At 41.9% G+C, this 20,227-nt stretch overlaps 1 protein-coding gene across 1 annotated transcript in view; it reads left to right on the forward strand.

Moving 5' to 3' along the window:
• Window positions 1-20,227, forward strand: part of LOC130113037 (ankyrin-2-like) — a 121,425-nt gene that overhangs the window by 39,813 nt on the left and 61,385 nt on the right. The window contains exons 24-41 of the mRNA XM_056280553.1: window positions 618-744; window positions 1,005-1,083; window positions 1,230-1,333; window positions 2,362-2,586; window positions 2,817-2,915; window positions 3,415-3,569; window positions 4,254-4,465; window positions 4,587-4,794; window positions 5,876-5,972; window positions 6,204-6,432; window positions 8,071-8,196; window positions 8,319-8,441; window positions 8,549-8,585; window positions 8,795-8,802; window positions 11,360-11,391; window positions 17,755-17,807; window positions 18,308-18,439; window positions 19,153-19,293. Of these exons, the coding sequence (XP_056136528.1) occupies window positions 618-744; window positions 1,005-1,083; window positions 1,230-1,333; window positions 2,362-2,586; window positions 2,817-2,915; window positions 3,415-3,569; window positions 4,254-4,465; window positions 4,587-4,794; window positions 5,876-5,972; window positions 6,204-6,432; window positions 8,071-8,196; window positions 8,319-8,441; window positions 8,549-8,585; window positions 8,795-8,802; window positions 11,360-11,391; window positions 17,755-17,807; window positions 18,308-18,439; window positions 19,153-19,293 (2,187 nt within the window). The remainder of the gene's footprint in view (window positions 1-617; window positions 745-1,004; window positions 1,084-1,229; window positions 1,334-2,361; window positions 2,587-2,816; window positions 2,916-3,414; window positions 3,570-4,253; window positions 4,466-4,586; window positions 4,795-5,875; window positions 5,973-6,203; window positions 6,433-8,070; window positions 8,197-8,318; window positions 8,442-8,548; window positions 8,586-8,794; window positions 8,803-11,359; window positions 11,392-17,754; window positions 17,808-18,307; window positions 18,440-19,152; window positions 19,294-20,227) is intronic.

Here is a 20,227-nt window from a genome sequence, read left to right on the forward strand (position 1 = left end):
AAGTCTTTTAGGGGTGTCTGGGTAGTGTAGCGGTCTATTCCGTTGCCCACCAACACGGGGGTTCCCGTTCGAATCCCCGTGTTACCTCCGGCTTGATCGAGCGTCCCTACAGACACAATTGGCCATGTCTGTGGGTGGGAAGCCAGATGTGAGTATGTGTCCTGGTCGCCGCACTAGCGCCTCCTCTGGTCGGTCGGGGAGCCTTTTCGGGGGGGAGGGGGAACTGGGGGGAATACGACGTCCCCCTGGTGAAACTCCTCACTGTCAGGTGAAAAGAAGCGGCTGGCGGCTCCACGTGTATTGAAGGAAGCATGTGGTAGTCTGCAGCCCTCCCTGGATCGGCAGAGGGGGTGGAGCAGCGACCAGGAAGAGTGGGGTAATAGGCCAAGTATAATTGGGGAGAAAATAAGGGGGGGGGGAGTCTTTTATTGTATTTTAAATCCATTATAGCACATTTCTGGTCATTTTCACAGGTAATGTCATGAAAGTTGCTCTTTTTGATCTCAAAAATGATATCGAAATGATTCGTGGTAGTTTTTTTCCCAGCATATTAAACTCTTCCTCTGTTTTTCTCTATCTCTCTATCTCTCTTTCTCTCTTCCTGTGCTCACCCTCAGGTGAGGATACCATGACAGGGGATGGAGGGGAGTACCTGAGAGCAGAAGACCTTAGAGAGCTGGGAGACGATTCTCTGCCGGGTCACTACTTGGATGGCTTTAGCTACATGAGCCACAACCTAGACAGGTGAGACTCTCGCTCTCTCTCTGTCTCTCTCTCTCTCACACATGCACACACACAGATAAAGTGTCCTTTCATGTAAACCTACATTAACAACTGCAGTTGCAATTAGTTTTTGCAAAGTGGAGGGAGTTGTTGCTCATACCCTCAGCTGCTACATTCACCAGGACAGACATGCAAACACTAGACAGACAGACAGACAGGCAGATACACAATACGGGCACTCAGAAACTGTTTTATCCATGTACTGTTCCCTGCTCAAATAGGCCTCATCAGACCCCTCTTCACCAGAGCTTCCACCAGAGAGATGGAGTTCTGATAGAAGAAATTATTACAAGCCGGCAGGTGAGGACGAATCATAACAGACCACGATCTGAATAATTTCTGGGGATGGGATGGGGGTGGGGGGTGGGGGTCAGCCATATTGTCAGCCATATTGTTAATGAGTGTGATATTGGTTTTTGGCAACTGTTTGTTTTGGTGGTCTGTAGGTGCCATCTCTGTCTAGAGAGAATGAGAAGGAATCGTATCGTCTAAGCTGGGGTGCTGAGCACCTCGATAATGTGGTGCTTTCTTCCAGCCTGCTGCAGTCAGGGTTAGTACACACTCACACACACACACACTCACACACACACACACATACACTCTTCTTTTTTATTTCCCAGAGTCATAGTGACTATGCCTTGGTTATTTGTGAAATGAGAGCATGTCCACGCTTCACGCATAGTTCTCCAAGGTGTATGAGTCACCTCCAACAACTTTATTTTGCCCTCGTGTTTTTTTTTTTTCTCCCCCAACTCCTTCACTTTTCAGTTCCTCGGTGATACATGCTTCTGTGTTGTATTCTATCTCTGGTCAGTTTTTTTCTCTCTCGGTGTTCATTCTCTCTCTCTTTCTCTTGTTCCTTCTCTTGTTACCTCACTCTCCTCTCTTCTCATGGGGCTGTGTTTGTGATCGTGTCTGTTGTATTCTGCTTCTAGCCGTTCCTCCCCGTGCCTAGACCATGACAACAGCAGGTGATAACTTCTCATCTTTGCTATTCTTTCTTGCTTTCTCTGCTCCCCTTCACACGAGACCTCTCGATCCTCCTAATCCTCTACATCCTCTCATCCCCATCTCGGCTGTTTGCCGACATCGATCTTGAGTGCATTTGCATTTTCTGTACAGAAATCTTTATTCATATCGTAAACATCTAACCTGCATTAAGACCTCCAATAATTTGATATGTTTTCTAGAGTTGCTCTCAAAAAGATCTTACCGGATGAATGTTGTGTCATGTCCATCTCTCAACTCGGTGAATCGGAATCAGAATACTTTGTACATCCCCGAGGGGAAATTGGAAATAGGCTTGAAAGAAATTGGAATGACCATCCCACAGTATACTTTGTGTCACTGCCAGCTTGTTGTGTTGCCCTATACTTACACAATAATGTCACAAAATTAGTTCTTTCTCAGATTTTTTAATATTTTTGTATGCATGAACCTCCGTGATCCACAGTTCAGATGCCCATGTCAACCAATATTACATGTTTCATCCCCCTTCTTTTACTAACCTTTTATCTCCGATTAACAAAACAGTGTAGAGTTTTCTCCTAACTTCATTTGTCCGGACCTTCTTCTCAGCTTCCTGGTCAGCTTTATGGTTGATGCTAGGGGAGGGGCCATGCGCGGTTGCCGACACAATGGCTTGCGTATCATCGTACCACCCAGAAAGTGTTCTGCACCTACACGGGTGACGTGCAGGCTGGTGAAGAGACACCGTCTGGCCTCTATGCCCCCCATGGTGGAAGGAGAGGGACTTGCTGGTCGCATAATAGAAGTAGGACCCACTGGAGCTCAGTTTCTGGGGTAAGTACATGTTTACATTTATTTGTAATTGCATGTATATTGCTATATCTGTGCCCATGTCTGTGTTGGAGAGTAAGATAAATGTGAGCGAAGCCAAGTTTGTGTGTGTGTGTGTGTGTGTGTGTGTGTGTGTGTGTTTATAGTTGAAGGTTTGTGTGTACACAGAATTGTGTATGAATGTGTGTGATCATGCTTTCCTCTCAACTTCTTCTCTGCTGCGTATGGATCAGTAAGCTCCACCTTCCTACAGCTCCACCCCCTTTGAATGAGGGTGAGAGCCTGGTCAGTCGCATTCTGCAGCTGGGTCCTCCAGGGACCAAGTTCCTCGGGTAGGGACACAAGAGCAGGACACACCAACACCCACCCTGGCATCCTGGTCAAACGCCCACCCATAACCCTAACCTACCCACTTCAGTTTATTAGCCTTTTGATTTTTTTGCTAATTTTGTGGTATGTTATTAAGCTTACCCCACTCCATCCCAATAATTGCAAAGCCATAAACATCTTTCTGGTTTTATTATCATGCTTTGATGTGACATTTATACAAAATTCTTTGTTTTATTTCTTTCTTTCTTTCTTTAATTAATTGTTTGTTTATTTATGGGTTGTTTTTTTTGTTTTTTGTTTAAACAGTTATGTCGTTGTAAGCATGCCATAGTCATGTTTTTTCCTTGAATACGAATGTTAATTCCTGCATCTACAGAATGGCTGAGCCATGCATTCTTCATAGCCACCATTCTATCATGTCTGATAAGTTGACCTTCATTGCCATGAACTGAAATCTTTCAGGCTTAACATTTTAAAACATGTCCCCTCTTGCCCGTTTAGGCCTGTGATTGTGGAGATTCCTCACTTTGCTGCTCTGCGGGGTACTGAGAGAGAGCTGGTGATCCTGAGGAGTGAGACGGGCGAGAACTGGAGGGAGCACTACTGTGACTACACTGAGGAAGAACTCAACCAAATACTTAATGGCATGGATGAGGGTAAAGGAACTCTACTAAGGAAGTAAACTGTAATGTCAACAGCGTGAGACAGAGGCCATAAAGAGTACCCAACTTATTCTGTACTCTCTTACTTGGTGGTTTTAAGTGGCAGAATTGTTTGAATAGTCTGTGGATTATGTTTAAGGATAAATGTTGTTGCGTCTGGGTAGCATAGCAGTCTATTCCATTGCCTACCAACACAGGGATCTCTGGTTCAAACCCTCCGGCTTGGTGGGGTGTCCCTACAGACACAATTGGCCGTGTCAGTGGGTGGGAAGCCAGATGTGGGTATGTGTCCTGGTCGCTGCACTAGCGCCTCCTCTGGTCAGTCGGGGCACCTGTTCAGGGGGAGGGGACGGGGGGTAATAGCGTGATCCTCCCACACGCTACGTCCCCCTGGTGAAGCTCCACACTGTCAGGAGAAGCAGGTGAAGAAGAAGTATCGGAGGAGGCATGTGGTAGTCTGCAGCCCTCCCCGGCTCAGCAGAGGAGGTGGAGCAGCGACCAGGACAGCTCGGAAGAGTGGGGTAAGCACAGTAGACCAGGTACAATTGCGGAGAAAAGGGGGGATAAATCAAAAAAAAAAAAGGCTAAATGTTGTTTTAACTATCAAATCATTTAATTCTCATATGTATGCATATGCATTGTTTTCTCACAGTGTGTTGATAATATATCTCTTTTCAGAGCTGGATTCCCCTGAGGAGTTGGAGAAGAAGAGAATATGCCGTATTATTACTCGGGACTTCCCACAGTACTTTGCAGTGGTGTCACGGATCAAGCAAGACAGCCACTTGATCGGCCCGGATGGTGGCATCCTGAGCAGCACTCTGGTGCCTCAGGTCCAGGCTGTCTTCCCTGAGGGAGCCCTTACGAAGAAGATAAGGGTCGGACTACAGGTAGATGAAAAATCCATCAGCTTGATCAGCTGCTTACCAGTTTGTCTGTTGAAAAGCTGGTTAAAAAGCTAGAGCGTGTAAAAGTTAAATGTTTTGGTGTGTTTTTTTCTCTTCATCACAGGCCCAGCCAATAAGTGTTGAGCTGGTGAGAAAGATTCTTGGCAATAAGGCCTTGTTCAGCCCAATCGTCACATTGGAACCAAGGAGGAGGAAGTTCCACAAGCCAATCACCATGACGATTCCTGTCCCCAAGGGTTCTAACAGTGATGGGACAACCACAGTTTTTAGTGGGGAGACCCCCACTTTGCGCTTGCTGTGCAGTATTACTGGTAAGAATGCTGAAAATTCAAATCAGTCCTGTGTTAGGCCTCGGTCACACCAGAAATTGGCAGGGCAAGATTCTTTCATATGTCCTTGTAAAATAGGCAGGACTGGAATTTTGCTATTGGTCAACGGCATGAATTCTTATGTCAAAGTTCACCAAAGTTAAAACTCTATGCCAGTGTTACTCTTTACGCGGCTCGTGAGACTTTGTTTTGCGCCTCATATAGGTCCACTGATAACAATAAGAACATAGCTATAACTTACTTCTATAGGTTCCGTTTGTGTCCTGTTTTAGCACATTGAAATGAATTATCCAGCAGATGGGAGCATACTGAAGATACGTCAAAGAACGTAGGCTACGTAACAGCATGGGATCATGGGTAGACGTATAGCCTATGTGTGTAGCTTTGTATTTGCGAAATGTTTTGCAAGCTCTGTGGCTCTTTGAGGAATGGTCTTACTCATAAGTGGCTCTCCTAAGAAAGTTAGTGAGTACCACTGCTCTATGCGAATGCATCGTGCAATTTTACTTCATTACCACAAGTAAATCCACTGGTCATGAAGATTTCCTTCAAATTAACTTAATGAAAGTTTAGTAAACGTCTACATCTCAGCTTGTATAGCCACTACTAAAACAAAAACATTAAAAAAATATTCTAGCACAATATACAGACTTGTGCTGTATAATAAACAGCTAAAGTCATTTGGGTGACACATAATTATGTAATAATGAATTATTTAAACAGTTTGGTGTAAAAGTGGGCTGCGTTCAGTTGGCTATATTCTGAGCTAGGTGAGAGTTAACGTGTAGCCGCCACATTGAAATCAGGACTTGTGCTCTAAGGGATGTTTGTTCATTCATTCTTCAAAGGTTTGTGTAATAAGAGGTGGTGGAGTATGGTTAAGGGTGGAAGGTTTAAACCACAAAAGAAAAAAAATATTTAATTAACTTATATAATTTTGTACTGCAGTTGAATAAATATTAACGAATATATATAATGTGTGGTGTGTGTGTGTGTGTGTGTATTTTTTTTTTTTTTGTAAATTGGGTCAATAATCCATAACTGGAAACGATTCCCGTTTCAGGTGGAACCACTCCTGCACAGTGGGAGGATATCACCGGCTCCACACCTCTCACCTTTGTTAACCAATGTGTGTCCTTCACAACAAATGTGTCAGCCAGGTAAGTCCTCCTCAAATTTTTACATGGGCTGTGTTAACATGATTGTATTATTTAACCCTCTATATTCAGGGGCCCGAGGGGTAGAAAGTATTCCCCCCTTCCCTCAAACATCACTTGATGTCATCACAATTATTTAAGTTGCTGTGCAGTTTACCAAATGACTGTCTTTATTTGAAAGCTTCTACCAGTCAGTTATTAATTAAATTCTCAATCCCCTCTCTTCTGCCATAGATTCTGGCTTATAGACTGCAGGCAGATCCAGGAATCTGTCAATTTCTCCTCTCAGCTGTACAGGGAGATCATTTGTGTCCCTTACATGGCCAAGTTTGTCATCTTTGCCAAGACCCTGGACCCCATCGAGGCAAGACTGCGCTGTTTCTGCATGACTGATGACAAGATGGACAAGACACTGGAGCAGCAAGAGAACTTCACTGAAGTAGCCCGAAGTCGAGACGTAGAGGTATGGGGGGGATAGCAAGGGATAAAGGAAGGCAGAGAAGGAGAAGAGAAAAATAGGGCAGTTGAGGAAAAAGCATGAAGAGGAGGGTGGAGCAAAAAGAGGAGCTCTTAGGTAGGAACCTGTATAGTCATAATGATCATGAATAAAGACTGGAAATTAGTGGAATGCAGAGGGAATAGTGTAAACTCAGATCTGGCCTGCAGGTTCATTTTGATTAAATACTAATGACCATACAGTATCAATGCATAGCAAACATTTCTGTAACCATTTTTAATTTAGAACTATTTTTCAAGTACTACCTTTGCACTTTGGGCCAGATCTACTAAGAGAAGTGCAAAGTAGTGCAAGTTTGCCGACAGTTAGTGTTGGCAAAGGTGGCCAATTAAGTGTGGATTCTAATAAAATTGGGCAGGATAGTGAACACGTGTCTAAATGTGACAAGCGCAATATAAACACATTTTGTGCAAGTGTCCCTTCAGTAATACATTCGGGAATGCAGCACTATAATAAAACCCATTTGGTTATATTGAAAGCGTCGTGGTTGTCTGGGAACCGTGGGCCTATATGATTCTGCACTCTTTACATTAGTACTTTAAGGACTTGTGACAGCATGGGTAATAATGGTTCATGTAACACCAGTTCAATATTCTTATTTCAAATTGATAATAGAAATTAGAAGATTTGATCTAATATTTCAAAATCTCAATTACTTGGGAAACTGCAATACTCCAAGATGCAACTGTTTGCTGGAAAGGACAGGAGGCAAACAAATGAAGTCTGGCCAGGAGTTTTGTTGTTGCGGGGATTGCGTGATTCCTTCTGGTTTGTGGGTCCACATCTTTGATCTCCTCAGCAGATGGAGAATAATGTGACGTGGTCGGAGATAAGTTCACACAAGGTTTTCTTCAAACATTGTAAATAAATTTACATGTGCAGAAAAAAACACTCCTTTCAGATGAGCTCTCTCCATATCCTGCAGTGTCTTCTCTAAGACACAATGATCACAGCCATGTCGGTGCCACAAAGATTTAAGAAATGATTTTCAGAGGCGTTAAATAACACCCAGATCTTATTTATTAACAGTCTTGATAAAACACATTTGGGGTTTATTTTCATCTACTGCTACGACTCTCGGCTGCTCATGTTAAGGGTCACCACAGCGGATCATCCGTTTCCCTCTCTTCCTGTCCTCTGCATCTTCCTGTGTCACACCAGCCACCTGCATGTCCTCCCTCACCACATCCATAAACCTCCTCTTTGGCCTTCCTCTTTTCCTCTTGCCTGGCAATGCCATATTCAACATCCTCCTCCCAATATACCCAGCATCTCTCCTCCACACGATTTGGGGTTTATTTGGATAATCTCCCAATATTTTGCTCTTTGAAAAGGGCAACTCCTGTAAATGCATATACAATCAAGCTGAAGCACAAATAAAGTTTGACCCACCCATTCCTTCCTCTCATTTGTGCGAAGTGCCCATTGCGCCCTTGTAGTGTTAGTGGAGCTGGTCCTTCGTTACTATAAGTAAAGGAGACCAAAATTCAGTGCTGCCTTATTTCATAAACGGGCAGTGAGCAGTGGGTAGTAGTTTTTAATTATCGTTTATATCATGAATGCAACTGTGATATCCATATGCAGGTGCTGGAGGGAAAACCTATATTTGCTGATTGCTTTGGAAACCTGGTGCCTCTTACCAAGAGTGGGCAGCACCATGTATTCAGCTTCTTCGCCTTCAAAGAGAACAGACTCGCCCTGTTTATAAAGGTAAGCTCACACACTGGATGTTGCTCCCTGAAGTCTGCTAATTTGTTTGTCTCTCTGTCAGAGTCACTCATTTCAAAATTGATGTAATCAAGAAACTGAATAGTTGCTTCATTTACTGAAAGATTCGGGACACCGCCCAGGAGCCGTGTGGTCGGCTGTCATTCACTAAGGAACCGCGCACCTACCGTAGTCTTCACCACAATGCAATCTGTAACCTCAACATCACCCTCCCAACATACTCGAAGGTCAGCCTCAACGTCAGGCAATGTGTTAACCTTTAAACCAAATTAATTGATTTTTACCCCTAATTATTGCATCATTTTGATTTTTCTTTGTTTCACTTTCTTTCTAGGAGTCTGATTCAGAGCAAGATGTAGATGATGAGGTAGGTAGTTCCCTTGACCCAGAAGTACAGTGAAGAGAATGATAATATTATTAAGTAATACCTGACTATGTATTTTTGAACTTCTTTTTTGCAGAGTGAGAAGAGTGAAAAGAAATGTAAGCTAAGCATTGTTTTTTTTTCTACTTAAAGTGAAACATTGCTCAACTAACCTTTTAAGGGGTATCCTGCAAAAACCCTTTTAAATAAATTGAGATATGTTTGTTGATTTAACCATGGCCTTTTGACACTGCACCAGGTATTTCTAATGATAGTCTCAAGGGGCTTGAAATACTTTGTGCATAATAAGGTCAAAGACAGCTATTAGCCACTTTAAAGAATTGTAAATTGGAGATATTGGGTTTCTGCAGGACACCATCTTTAGTTGAAAATTATACTGTAACTGCATTGTAACTGGCTCCATAGTATACACCATAATAACACAATTGATACTGTGGAAGGACTGTAATAAATGCAGTTTATTAATGTGAAACGTTTTAAAGTGCATTGCTTAGCAACCAGTAATGACATTTTTTATTACCACTGCTTTCTTACTTCTATAACTAACAGTGTAGTACCTCTTGATCTCTGGCCGCTATGCTATGGCTGATGTAAACTGCATTCCCCTTTCCAGCCTCCATTCCCCTTTCATATCCCCTCATACTGATCAAGAACATTTTAATTTATTGTTGACAACTATCAATCCATGCATTATTTTTCTTTTCTAAAAACCAAAAAATTAAGGTCAACAGAATATTTTTTAAATTAATCAGAATTGAGTCCTGTGTGCCTCAATTTGGAAGAAAAAAAAAGAGAAGAAATAATAAGTTATTTTTTTCCAGAATTTCATTTGACCATAATCCTCAAACAATTAAGTTTTAATGGAGTGAATATTTACAAAGTATTCATTTTGACCTTTAATTTTACTCCCAGATTTATTTGTAAATTGTCTTTAACAATAGCATGCACTTACTTTGCTTGGCATGAAAATAACTTGACTAATGGTGTCATGTTGTTTGATCTATGTAATGTACACCCTGATTGCTTCCTGATTTTTTTCATATCCTTATCATTCATTCTGTTTGATTTTGGCCTTCCTTATCTTTGCTCCTTTGTTAATTTTGAGGATGTTTATCTCTGAATTTTGACGGCGCTATTATGCTCTGTTGGTTTCATACATTTTGTTGTTTGATTTTTGTTTTATTTTATCCATGTTTTTAGGTCATATCTACTTATATTCATTACAAACTGTTCAAGGCCAGTACATTGTTACGTGTTTCATGTAACATTGTACTGACAATAATATTGTAAATTGTGTTTGTTTGTTTTGTTTTGTTTTTTTTACCAGATTTCATATTTTCAATTATATTTTACAAGCAAACATAGCTCTTCATATACGTAACAATCTTGAGATGTTTTGTTTGTCTGTTATCCTTCACACCTGTCCATTTGTTCTGTATTCAGGTCTTCCTGTGTCCTCAAATTCTTTTGTAGAATATGTTCCTGCATTCTGTTTATGAACATGCAGTCAAACGTGAGAAAAATACATAAGTTGTTTCTTGTCCATTTTTTTACCTTTTTTGTTAGCCCTCTCTACGCTTTGCTTATGCTGTTGCTCCTCTCTCCCCCAATGCCTCTGGATGACTTTGTCAGATACTCTTCTTCTCAAGACTCCTTTACCTGTGTCCAGTCAGTCTTCTCCATATTCAATGAACTGAAGACAGCTTTTCAGTGTCACTATGCTGACCACAGTTTTGTCTCTCTTCCCCTACTTCATTTCTCCCCTATATTTTTACCCTCTTTGGTTGTGAACTTTTTTAAATGGAAGATGATGAAACAGAATCAACTGAGACATTCTCTCCGCAAACAAGCCAACCCCTTGACCCAGCAACCCTGGCAAGCCCAGACCTCCTCTCAGAGGTGTCAGACATGAAGCATGATCTCATCAAAGTGTCCACCCTTTTGGCAACTGATAGAATGGAACACTTATACTCAACCAATGGAGATACAACAGGAGCTGGAGAGGTGGATGAGAGTGCGGCGGGAGAGCCTTTTGAGATTGTAGAAGAGTTTAAAGAGAAGTTGGAAAAGGTTGGAAAGATTCTTCAAGACGAGATCATCGATGGCAGTGAGGAATTAATACAGGTTCATGTCAAAAAAGAGAAGTTGGCTTTAGAGTCAGAGGTAGTTGGAACCAAAGTGGAGATGCTCCCCACTGTTCAAGAACCAGTATTACAGGAGGTACATGTTGATAGTAATAACTCTTCTAGATGTGCTTCGAAGGTCAAAGACATGCTGGGCATGGTTTCACACTTCAGCGTTGACATGGAACAAGACCTGGAACAGACATCGCTGGTGGGCAGTGGTCCCCAAGAGGATGTCATCCAAGAGAGATTTGAACAGGCTGCTCTAAAACATGACGGGAAAAGGCATCCACCAAATATTAAGAAACCTATCAGGAAGAAACTCAAAGACAGAGAACGTTCTGGGTGCGGTAGCTCTGAGGGAGAACTAGAAAGAATCAGCTCTGAAGAGTCCTTAGATGGGGATGCTGTTCTGGTGGAGAATAGCCTAGTGCCAAACTTGGCCATGGAGCCACCAGCCTCTCCTCTGGTGGTTGAAACACCTATTGGATCTATAAAAGAGAGGGTCAGAGCTTTACAGAAAAAAGTCGAAGAGGAAGAGCAGAAAATCACACAGCAATCCATATCTCAAGTTAAATCTCCCTGCACTGCACAACTGATGAAATCAGACCTGCCAGAGCTTCCCCAAACTTCCAAGTCACCAAAATCTCCAAAATCTCAGACAGAAAGGTTAGAGGAGACTATGTCAGTTCGAGAGCTTATGAAAGCATTTCAAACAGGGCAGGACCCTTCAAAAAATAAAGCAGGTCTTTTTGAACACAAAGCCATAGCCTTTTCTACTAGCTCAGGTTTGACCTCTGAATCTGTTTCTGAGGAGATGCACAGGAGTGAACACAGTCCCAGTCCACAGCCAAAATACAAACCTCAAATTCAAACTCCCACAATTTTCTACTCACAGAGTCACATCAAGACAACTGATAATGTACAATCTGAACAACAAAATTCAAGTTTGGCAAGAGAGTACTCTGAGGAATCACAGGTCATTTCAGATGTTAGTGATATAGGAGAAAAAGTAAAAGGCACTCATAAAGCTCACTCTGTTGATGGAGATGTTGATTTAAATACAGAAGAAATAGGCATGCCGTGGAAAAATCTAGACAAGATACAGTTAGAGGAACTAGTCGTAACCAGTGGTGAGAGGGTATCTGAAGATGTACAGATCAGCCCTGATCGCAGACCCTCTGAAGATTTCACTGCTGCCATAAAAGCAGAACTGGAAGAGAGTCCAGAGTACCAGCTGTTTAGGCAGACATCGACAGTAGGGGATGTGACTTGTCAAATAGATACAACTGAGGAGGAGTACTTAGTTGAAGAGCTTGATGTAAACCCAGCCTCGATCTTCAGTCCCAGTATGAATATTGATAGTGGGGAAGTTGTTTCTTCAATTGAGTATCAAGACAAAGACAAAGACCAAAGCTCTGAGGACCCCAAATATGACGATATGGCTCAGTTATCAGACACCAGTGTGGACAATGACAATAAGAAACATGAAGGGCTGACAGTCATCTCTCAAACGAGTAACATGTTTGCCTTTCCCAGAGAAGTAGAAATGAATGCCATAGATCCCGAGATAGTGAAAGTTGGCGAGATAACAGAGCAAAAGATTGTAAATAGCCCTGGAAAAGAATGTTCTCCCCCAGCTTCAACTGTGATAGGGGCACAAATGATAAACACTGAAATTGAGGCACCAGAACTCCAAGAATTTCATGTAGAAAGAAAAACAACTCATCAGACATCCCCATCCATAAAAGAAATGTCAGGTATGTTGTCGCTTCTAAACAGTGACTTGGACCAGTTCCAGGAGGATAGGCCTGTGTCCTGTGGACCACCAGAAGGGGATGATGTTCAGGACAAATTTGAAAAAGTCAGTATAACAAGGGAGAGAATAAAAGATATTCTCACAGTCTCCACTGATAAACCGAGTTTGTCCACAGCAGATGACGCAACACAAAATGTAGATAATGCAGCATTTGGAGTAATTGAGGTAGCGGGGGGTACTAAAGAATCAGAGAGGGATGCTGAATTAGCCAAAGAAATTACTTCAATTTATGTCGAAGAACCACCATTTTCAGAAATTTGGATAGAGAGGAAAACCTTGTATCAATCATCTGCTACAGAGAAGGACATGACAGGCATGCTGTCCCTGCTGAGCAGTGACTTGGACCAATACCTTAAGGAGAGACCTGTAATTAGCATACAACCAGAAGTGGATTTTATTCAGGAGAAATGTGAACAAATTATTCTGCCTAAAAAGGATAGTTCTGCAGCAGTCAATCAATTATCCAGTGAGGAGCAAGAGGTTCTGATATCAGACAAAACAGTAAGAAGAATGGACAAACATGACTTGGAAGATTTGGCAAGTGGAGAAACAAATAAAAAAATACAAACAAAGGTTGTTGGAGTCTACGAATTCACACCAACTTTGATAGAGGAAACACCATTCCAAGAAGTTCACATTGAGAGAAAGATTTCCCATCAACATCCTACAACAGAGAGGGACATGCCAGGCATGCTGTCCCTGCTGAGCAGTGACTTGGACCAATACCTTAAGGAGAGGCCTGTAATTAGCATACAACCAGCAGTGGATAATATTCAGGAGAAATGTGAACAAATTATTCTGCCTAAAAAGGATAGTTCTGCAGCAGTCAATTATTTATCCAGTGAGGAGCAAGAGTTTCCTATATCAGACAAAACCGTAAGAAGAGTGGACAAACATGACTCAGAAGATTTGGCAAGTGGAGAAACAAATGAAAAAATACAAACAAAGGTTGTTGGAGTCTACGAATTCACACCAACTTTGGTAGAGGAAACACCATTCCAAGAAGTTCACATTGAGAGAAACACTTCCTATCAACATCCTACAACAGAGAGAGACATGACAGGCATGCTGTCCCTGCTGAACAATGACTTGGACCAATGCCTTAAGGAGAAACCTGTAATTAGCATACAACCAGAAGTAGATAATATTCAGGAGAAATGTGAACAAATTATTCTGCCTAAAAAGGATAGTTCTGCAGCAGTTGTTCAATTATCCAGCGAGGAGCAAGAGGTTTTGATATCAGACAAAACAGTAAGAAGAGTGGACAAACATGACTTGGAAGATTTGGCATGTGGAGAAACAAATGAAAAAATACAAACAAATGTTGTTGGAGTCTACGAATTCACACCAACTTTGATAGAGGAAACACCATTCCAAGAAGTTCACATTGAGAGAAAGACTTCCCATCAACATCCTACAACAGAGAGGGACATGACAGGCATGCTGTCTCTGCTGAACAATGACTTGGACCAATACCTTAAAGAGAGGCCTGTGCTGACTGAATACCTTCCAGAGGAAGGTGTTGTTCAAGAGAGTTGCGAACAAGTTATTCTAACAAGAGAGAGAGAAAGAGACACCCTTAAAGTCTCCACTGCACATGAAACTATGCCAACAGATGAAAATGAATTAAAGATTCTAGATAGCAATAGAATAGAGGGCATGGAGGTTAGACTGCAGACAGATATAGCCCCTGCAGATGAAGGCCCCAAAGATTGTTCATCTGAGGTTGAGTCTAAAACCTCACCAACTGGAGTGTATCAATCTGAGGACTCAGTAGAGGGACTCATTGACCTGCAAAAATCATATGTGACCACACATGATGGTGAGGTTGGCCAGAAAGTTGATGGAAGTGAACCTAGCCTTTACCTTATTCATACGACATCTGAATTTGTGCAACCGCTGTGTAGTTCTGACACACCACAAAGACCTGCAGACCTGGAGATGCTCCAAACTTTTGTTTCTGATGACCCAAGGAGACGACATTCAAACACAGACTCACTAGAGGGAAGTCCAGTCATAGAGGACCAATCCTCAAAAAAATCCCCAGATTCAATAGAGCCAAGCCCCACTAGAGAATCCCCCTGCCCAGATTCTTTAGAGGTAAGTCCTATTCAACCAAAGGAAATTGAATTCAAGATGCCAGCAAAAACAGCAGTGTATGAGGACTATGCCTCCCAGATCAAGGCATGTTTTGCTCATGACAAAGGTACTACCAGAGATGATGATGAACAGGATAACATCCAGATGACCCTCCAACATGACAGTGAAAGTAAAGAACATACTTATTCTCTCTCACCAAAGAGACATTCCAAAGATGATGTGAGCTGTGGCCCCAAAATGTATGAATCTGAGGTTCTTCAAATGGCCATCAAAGACAGCTCTCTTACAGAAGATGATAGCGAAGAGGATGATACAACCAAAAGACAATTTACCCCAGAGGAGGAAATGTTTAAAATGGCTGCAAAGATCAAAACTTTTGAAGAAATGGAACAAGATGCTAAAATTAAGAGAGATGGTAAACTATCTGATATCTCTGTTCTATCAGAAACAGGAGGGGACAAAGATAATGAGTTGGTGGCAGACTGTAGTCTAGATAAATTCAGTTTACCCCTTAATACACAAGAGGAAGTCACTGAAAAGTATGTGACAGAAAGCACTCGAGAACATAGTGAGGGGAAATACGTAAGTCCAAGTGCAGAGGCTGAGAAACCTGATATAGAATGTGAAAAGACTGTGAGATACTCAATAGAGAGACAAGTAGATATACATGAAGATACAACAGCTCTGGCGGCTGACTATTTACATACCACAGTCGCTGAAATCCAGTTTCATAGCAGTGTGGCAGATGAGCACAGCACAGTTTGTGATACAGAAACTACATCACTGCCAGATGAGTCAAGTTTTGTCAGTGACCCTCACTGTCAGCTTTTAGCGACTGAAGGGTTTAGGGAGCCACCCACACTGGAAGTGTGTACGGAGAAATTCAAAACTGACAGCGCAGTTGCCGACAGCAAGGAATTTTTATTAGAAAAACATGTGGCTGAAAAAGATGATCAGGAAGAGATAGTGTCTCAGAGTGCTATTCCAGGGCATGGGAAAGAAGATAATGAAGCGTTAAGAACAAGGGTTGAGGCTGAAGAACGTGAAATTATAAATCTTGCAGAATCCAGACCAACACTTGACCATACACCTGGTCAAACACCAACTGAGGGAAACCCGAACCCATTTCAATTTCAGGAAGGAAAGCTATTTGAAATGACTCGAGGGGGTGCCATTGACATGACAAGAAGAAGCTTTGAAGAGGGGGAAGGATATGCCTTTTTTCACATAGGGGAACATCCAATTGATGAAACTGAACCAGAGGAGGCTGGGGAAAATCTAGATAAGCCCTTGCAAGAGGTCCCAACTTTATCTTCGATTGAGGGTGATCATTGCAAAATTCCTGTTCCTAAACCAACAACTCTCATTAACGCCTCAGCTGATATGTCAGAGGCCAAGCACCCACTTTTTGAAGCTGATCTTGGTAGTTCCATAGAGGTCCAACTGGGCTCCCCCAATGCTTTGGAGATGCTAAGTAATGTTCAGAGTGAAGTTGCAAGCCACAAAAACTTAGAACTAGACTACCTTGACTCTACCATAGCTGACCTTCATTTAGCCACCTCCACCATTAGCTGCTCAGTTTACTCAGAACAGAGTCATGATTCTGCAGAATCCTATCCTGATGATAATGAAGAGGAAGAGGAGGAGGAACAGTGCTCGGTTGTTAAGATTCCCTCTTCAAATGATAATGAAATAGAGTCTTCTCGTGTTCTGAGAGGCTCTGACATCCCAGCAGACCATCAGGACTCATCGCCAACTGTCATGATGAGTACAGGAAGGCTATCTAATGAGGATAGCAGTTTCACATCCAAAATATGTGATAAAGCTTCACTCATGTCTGAATTTGCCCAGGATCAAAGGGTGAAACTGAAGGAATCAACCACACTGGTACACAGGACGAGATCTGAGGCTGATGGTGACACAAGTAAAGACTCGAAGAAAGAAAACAGGAGTCATTCTGACAGTGATTGTTCAACTGATAAAGCCAAACTTCTCCCCTCCAGGATCCCTGTCATGACCAAACAAAAATCTGCTGGTCACTCATTCTCCTCTTCACAGATGACTAAAAGCCAGCTCTCTCCCACTGGAAAAGCGTCAGTTAGGTCTTCATTGGATACTGACGATATCAACAGTCCAGATTCTGTTATCTTCAAATATGAAAGCCCAGACATGCATAGATTAGATTCTGATGTCAGTCACTTGCCAGGCATGCCTCCACCTTCAGTGACTGAGGACATATTTGAATCCAGGCCCATCTTAGATGACACTGTGGAAACTCAGATGCAGAGAGTAATTGATGACCAAACTCCAGAGCATGAGCAAGGTATTCCCATGGGCGTTTGCTTTCTTTTCCTTTTTCTCTGCTTCTTTGAAGCAAGACATTTCTTACTTCTTCAAGACATATTAGGATCACTAGTCATTCTATGTCAACGTAGTGTTGTCACGTGCTGTGCTGTGTTGTCTTGTCCCGTCTTTCATTGTGTTGTGTTGTGTTTTGTTGTGTTGTGTTGTGTTATCTTATGTTTTCCTGTCTTATCCTATGTTGTGTATTGGCTGTAAGATTCATTTTACATACACAATACACAATCTCAAGATTGATAAACCATGTCATTTAAAGGAGTAGCTTTTAAGTGGATCTTTGATACTCATTGTGGTGCATAAACTTCTCATTTTACCCAGTACTTTATTAATGCAGCTTTGCTAATATTAACACTCACGTTGCTTACTCAACACATCACTGTCATTGCTCATGCTATAATTAATCAATATGATATGCTATTTCTGGCCAAATATCTTCATGAGCTACTGTTGAGAGTCACAGGTCATCAGATCAACCCATTATAACATCCATTTTAACATCACTGATTTAACTTGAATTTCATAAATATGACCCCCTACAACATAGCAACCCCAGGAAATATTTAAAGAGACAATTGTTGTAGGAGCAGGTTTGGTATTATGGAATATACTCTCTATGACTTGGACCTGTAATATGTTATCTCTAGATGCTTTAGTCATTGGTGTTTTATGCTTTGGATTATGAGCTATGATGACTGAATACAATGTTTGGCTCCGACGGCCTTTCTAGTGGATTGGTTGGATGACGTTGACAGGAAAGAGGAGACGCTAGCTATCATTGCAGATCTTCTTGGGTTCAGCTGGACTGGTAAGCTATTGAATAATGTAACAATGTTTTTACTCCCCTACCTTTCCAATTTAGGTTTCACTTCAATGTTATGTTGGTTGACAAGAAGGTTTTAATTGTTATCCAGGATAATTATGATTATGATGATGGCCGAATCAAGCAGCTTTTTTATTTTGTGTATTGTATAATAAATTCCACATAATATTATATGTTAACCTAACATGACAATAAATAGCCATACTACATAAAAACAGTAACTTATTCGAGTACAAATAAACAATGTACTGTACTTAATCTCAGCAGAAACTTGTTCAAATTTGAGAATTACTTTGATCAATGTCAAACTGTTTAGAGCAAATTTAGTTGTATTTCTACCAAAAGCAAAAAATAAATAGACAAAACCTTGTCCCCATAATCATTTCCCTGATTTGAACGCATATGTAAAATCAAATGGAAAAAATTCAAAAAGTTATAATTATGAGCACGTGACCATCATTTGAATTACTTTTCTTGTGCTCCAGAGTTGGCAAGAGAACTGGAATTCAACGAGGATGAGATTCAACTAGTGAGGACAGAGAACCCGAACTCCCTTCAAGAACAGAGCCATGCCCTGCTACAGCGCTGGGCTGAACGGGAAGGAAAACATGCCACAGGTGCATGGTCCCTTGGTCAGATAGATTTGCTTGGCATAGCCATCAATACATTCCACTTACTTAATATAAATATGTCACTTCAGTAACAAATGTGTGCAGGTAGGGGCGTCCGGGTAAGATAGCGGTCTATTACATTGCCTACCAACACAGGGAATCCCCATGTTATTTCTGGCTTGGTCGGGCGCCCTACAGACACAATTGGCCATGTCTGTGGGTGGGAAGCCGGATGTGGTTGTGTCCTAGTCGCTGCACTAGCCCCTCCTCTGGTCGGTTGGGGCGCCTGTTCGGGGGGGAGGGGGAACTGGGGGGAATAGCGTGATCCTCCCACGCGCTACATACCCGTGGTGAAACTCCTCACTGTCAGGTGAAAAGAAGCGGCTGGTGACGCCACGTGTATTGGAGGAGGCACATGGTAGTCTGCAGCCCTCCCCGGATCGGCACAGGGGGTGGAGCAGCGACCAGGATGGCTCGGAAGAGTGGGGCAACTGGTTGGATACAATTGGGGAGAAAAAGCCACAAAAAAAAACGGATGTATGCAGGTGTATTTGAATATTTGAGTCTGATTCTTTTTAAGATTTTTTTTTCATGAACTCAATTTCAAGAACATTTTCTTATGGACACAGTGAACATTCAAGAAGTAACGTTTTTCTTTATGTTGACTAATTGCGTTTCTCTGGATTTCCTTTCTCCGTGACTGATATTGTCTTTCGCAGAGGACTGTCTAATTAGGAGGCTGACTAAGATAAACCGTATGGACATTGTCCATCTCATTGAAACCCAAATGAATAAATCTGTGCAAGAGCAAACATCAAGAACCTATGCAGAGATTGAGAAGACATTGGACCATAGTGAAGGTATTAACTCCATCAGTGTGTATATTACAGGAACATTCAGAAGAGCTCCTGCTGGACATTTCAGGGGTTGATAAAACCAGAATCTGTAATGTAGTGAAATAGCGACCTCTTTGCAATTCGGCCTAACCATTTTGTTTTGTTGGGTGAGTTAGCTTTGAGGTGGGGAGAGGTCATGATTAGATTGTGAGTGAATATGAACTGTTTGTGACAAAGTTTCTGTTATGGCAGAATCATGAAAAGTGCCCATGCTTTTGATGCGTTCACATCGAATGCAATGGCAAACTTTGGCACAGCACAAATCAATGAAAAGTGAACGGAAAGAGGCGATATGGCATAAGAAGCCGCTGTCTCACCCCAAGATATGCATAACATTACATGTCGATCCATTCTTACTGTTGGCAAAATGGCAGCAAGCTGACACACTCACAGTGAACATATGGAACTTAACAGGAGCTCCAACCGAGTCCCTCAGTCCCAGGCTGACTTTAAGAGGTTCATTGGTTCACTGCAAGTGAAATTATCACTCCATTCCTCATTTCAGGAATCTTTGGGCGAAACAGCAGCTTATTGAGCCCATAGACTATTAAAAAAAAAGATGGAGCTAGCACCTGTGGAGTCACCCATTGATTTCTGAAGGGGCATTTTGTAGCCTAGAGTTTGGCTTTATGATCGCCGCCATCTTGTCAGTTGTTGGAGCCGTAAAAAACAAATTTAGTTAATGGGATGGCATGTTGGCAGAGGTGGGATGAGACCTGAGTGGCAGACAGATTGATAAACGTGTCAATCAAGGCAGACATGTCCCCAACGTCACACCTTTTTTATCCTTAATGTCTTCTTAACAGAACAACAAATTTCAATATCACCACCCTCACACTGTGTGCCAGACGTGAAATTAGAAATTGAGACCCCAACTTTTTGTATAAAGATTTATTGA

This window comes from Lampris incognitus, chromosome 5, assembly GCF_029633865.1.
Source record: "Lampris incognitus isolate fLamInc1 chromosome 5, fLamInc1.hap2, whole genome shotgun sequence".
Lineage (NCBI taxonomy): Eukaryota > Metazoa > Chordata > Actinopteri > Lampriformes > Lampridae > Lampris > Lampris incognitus.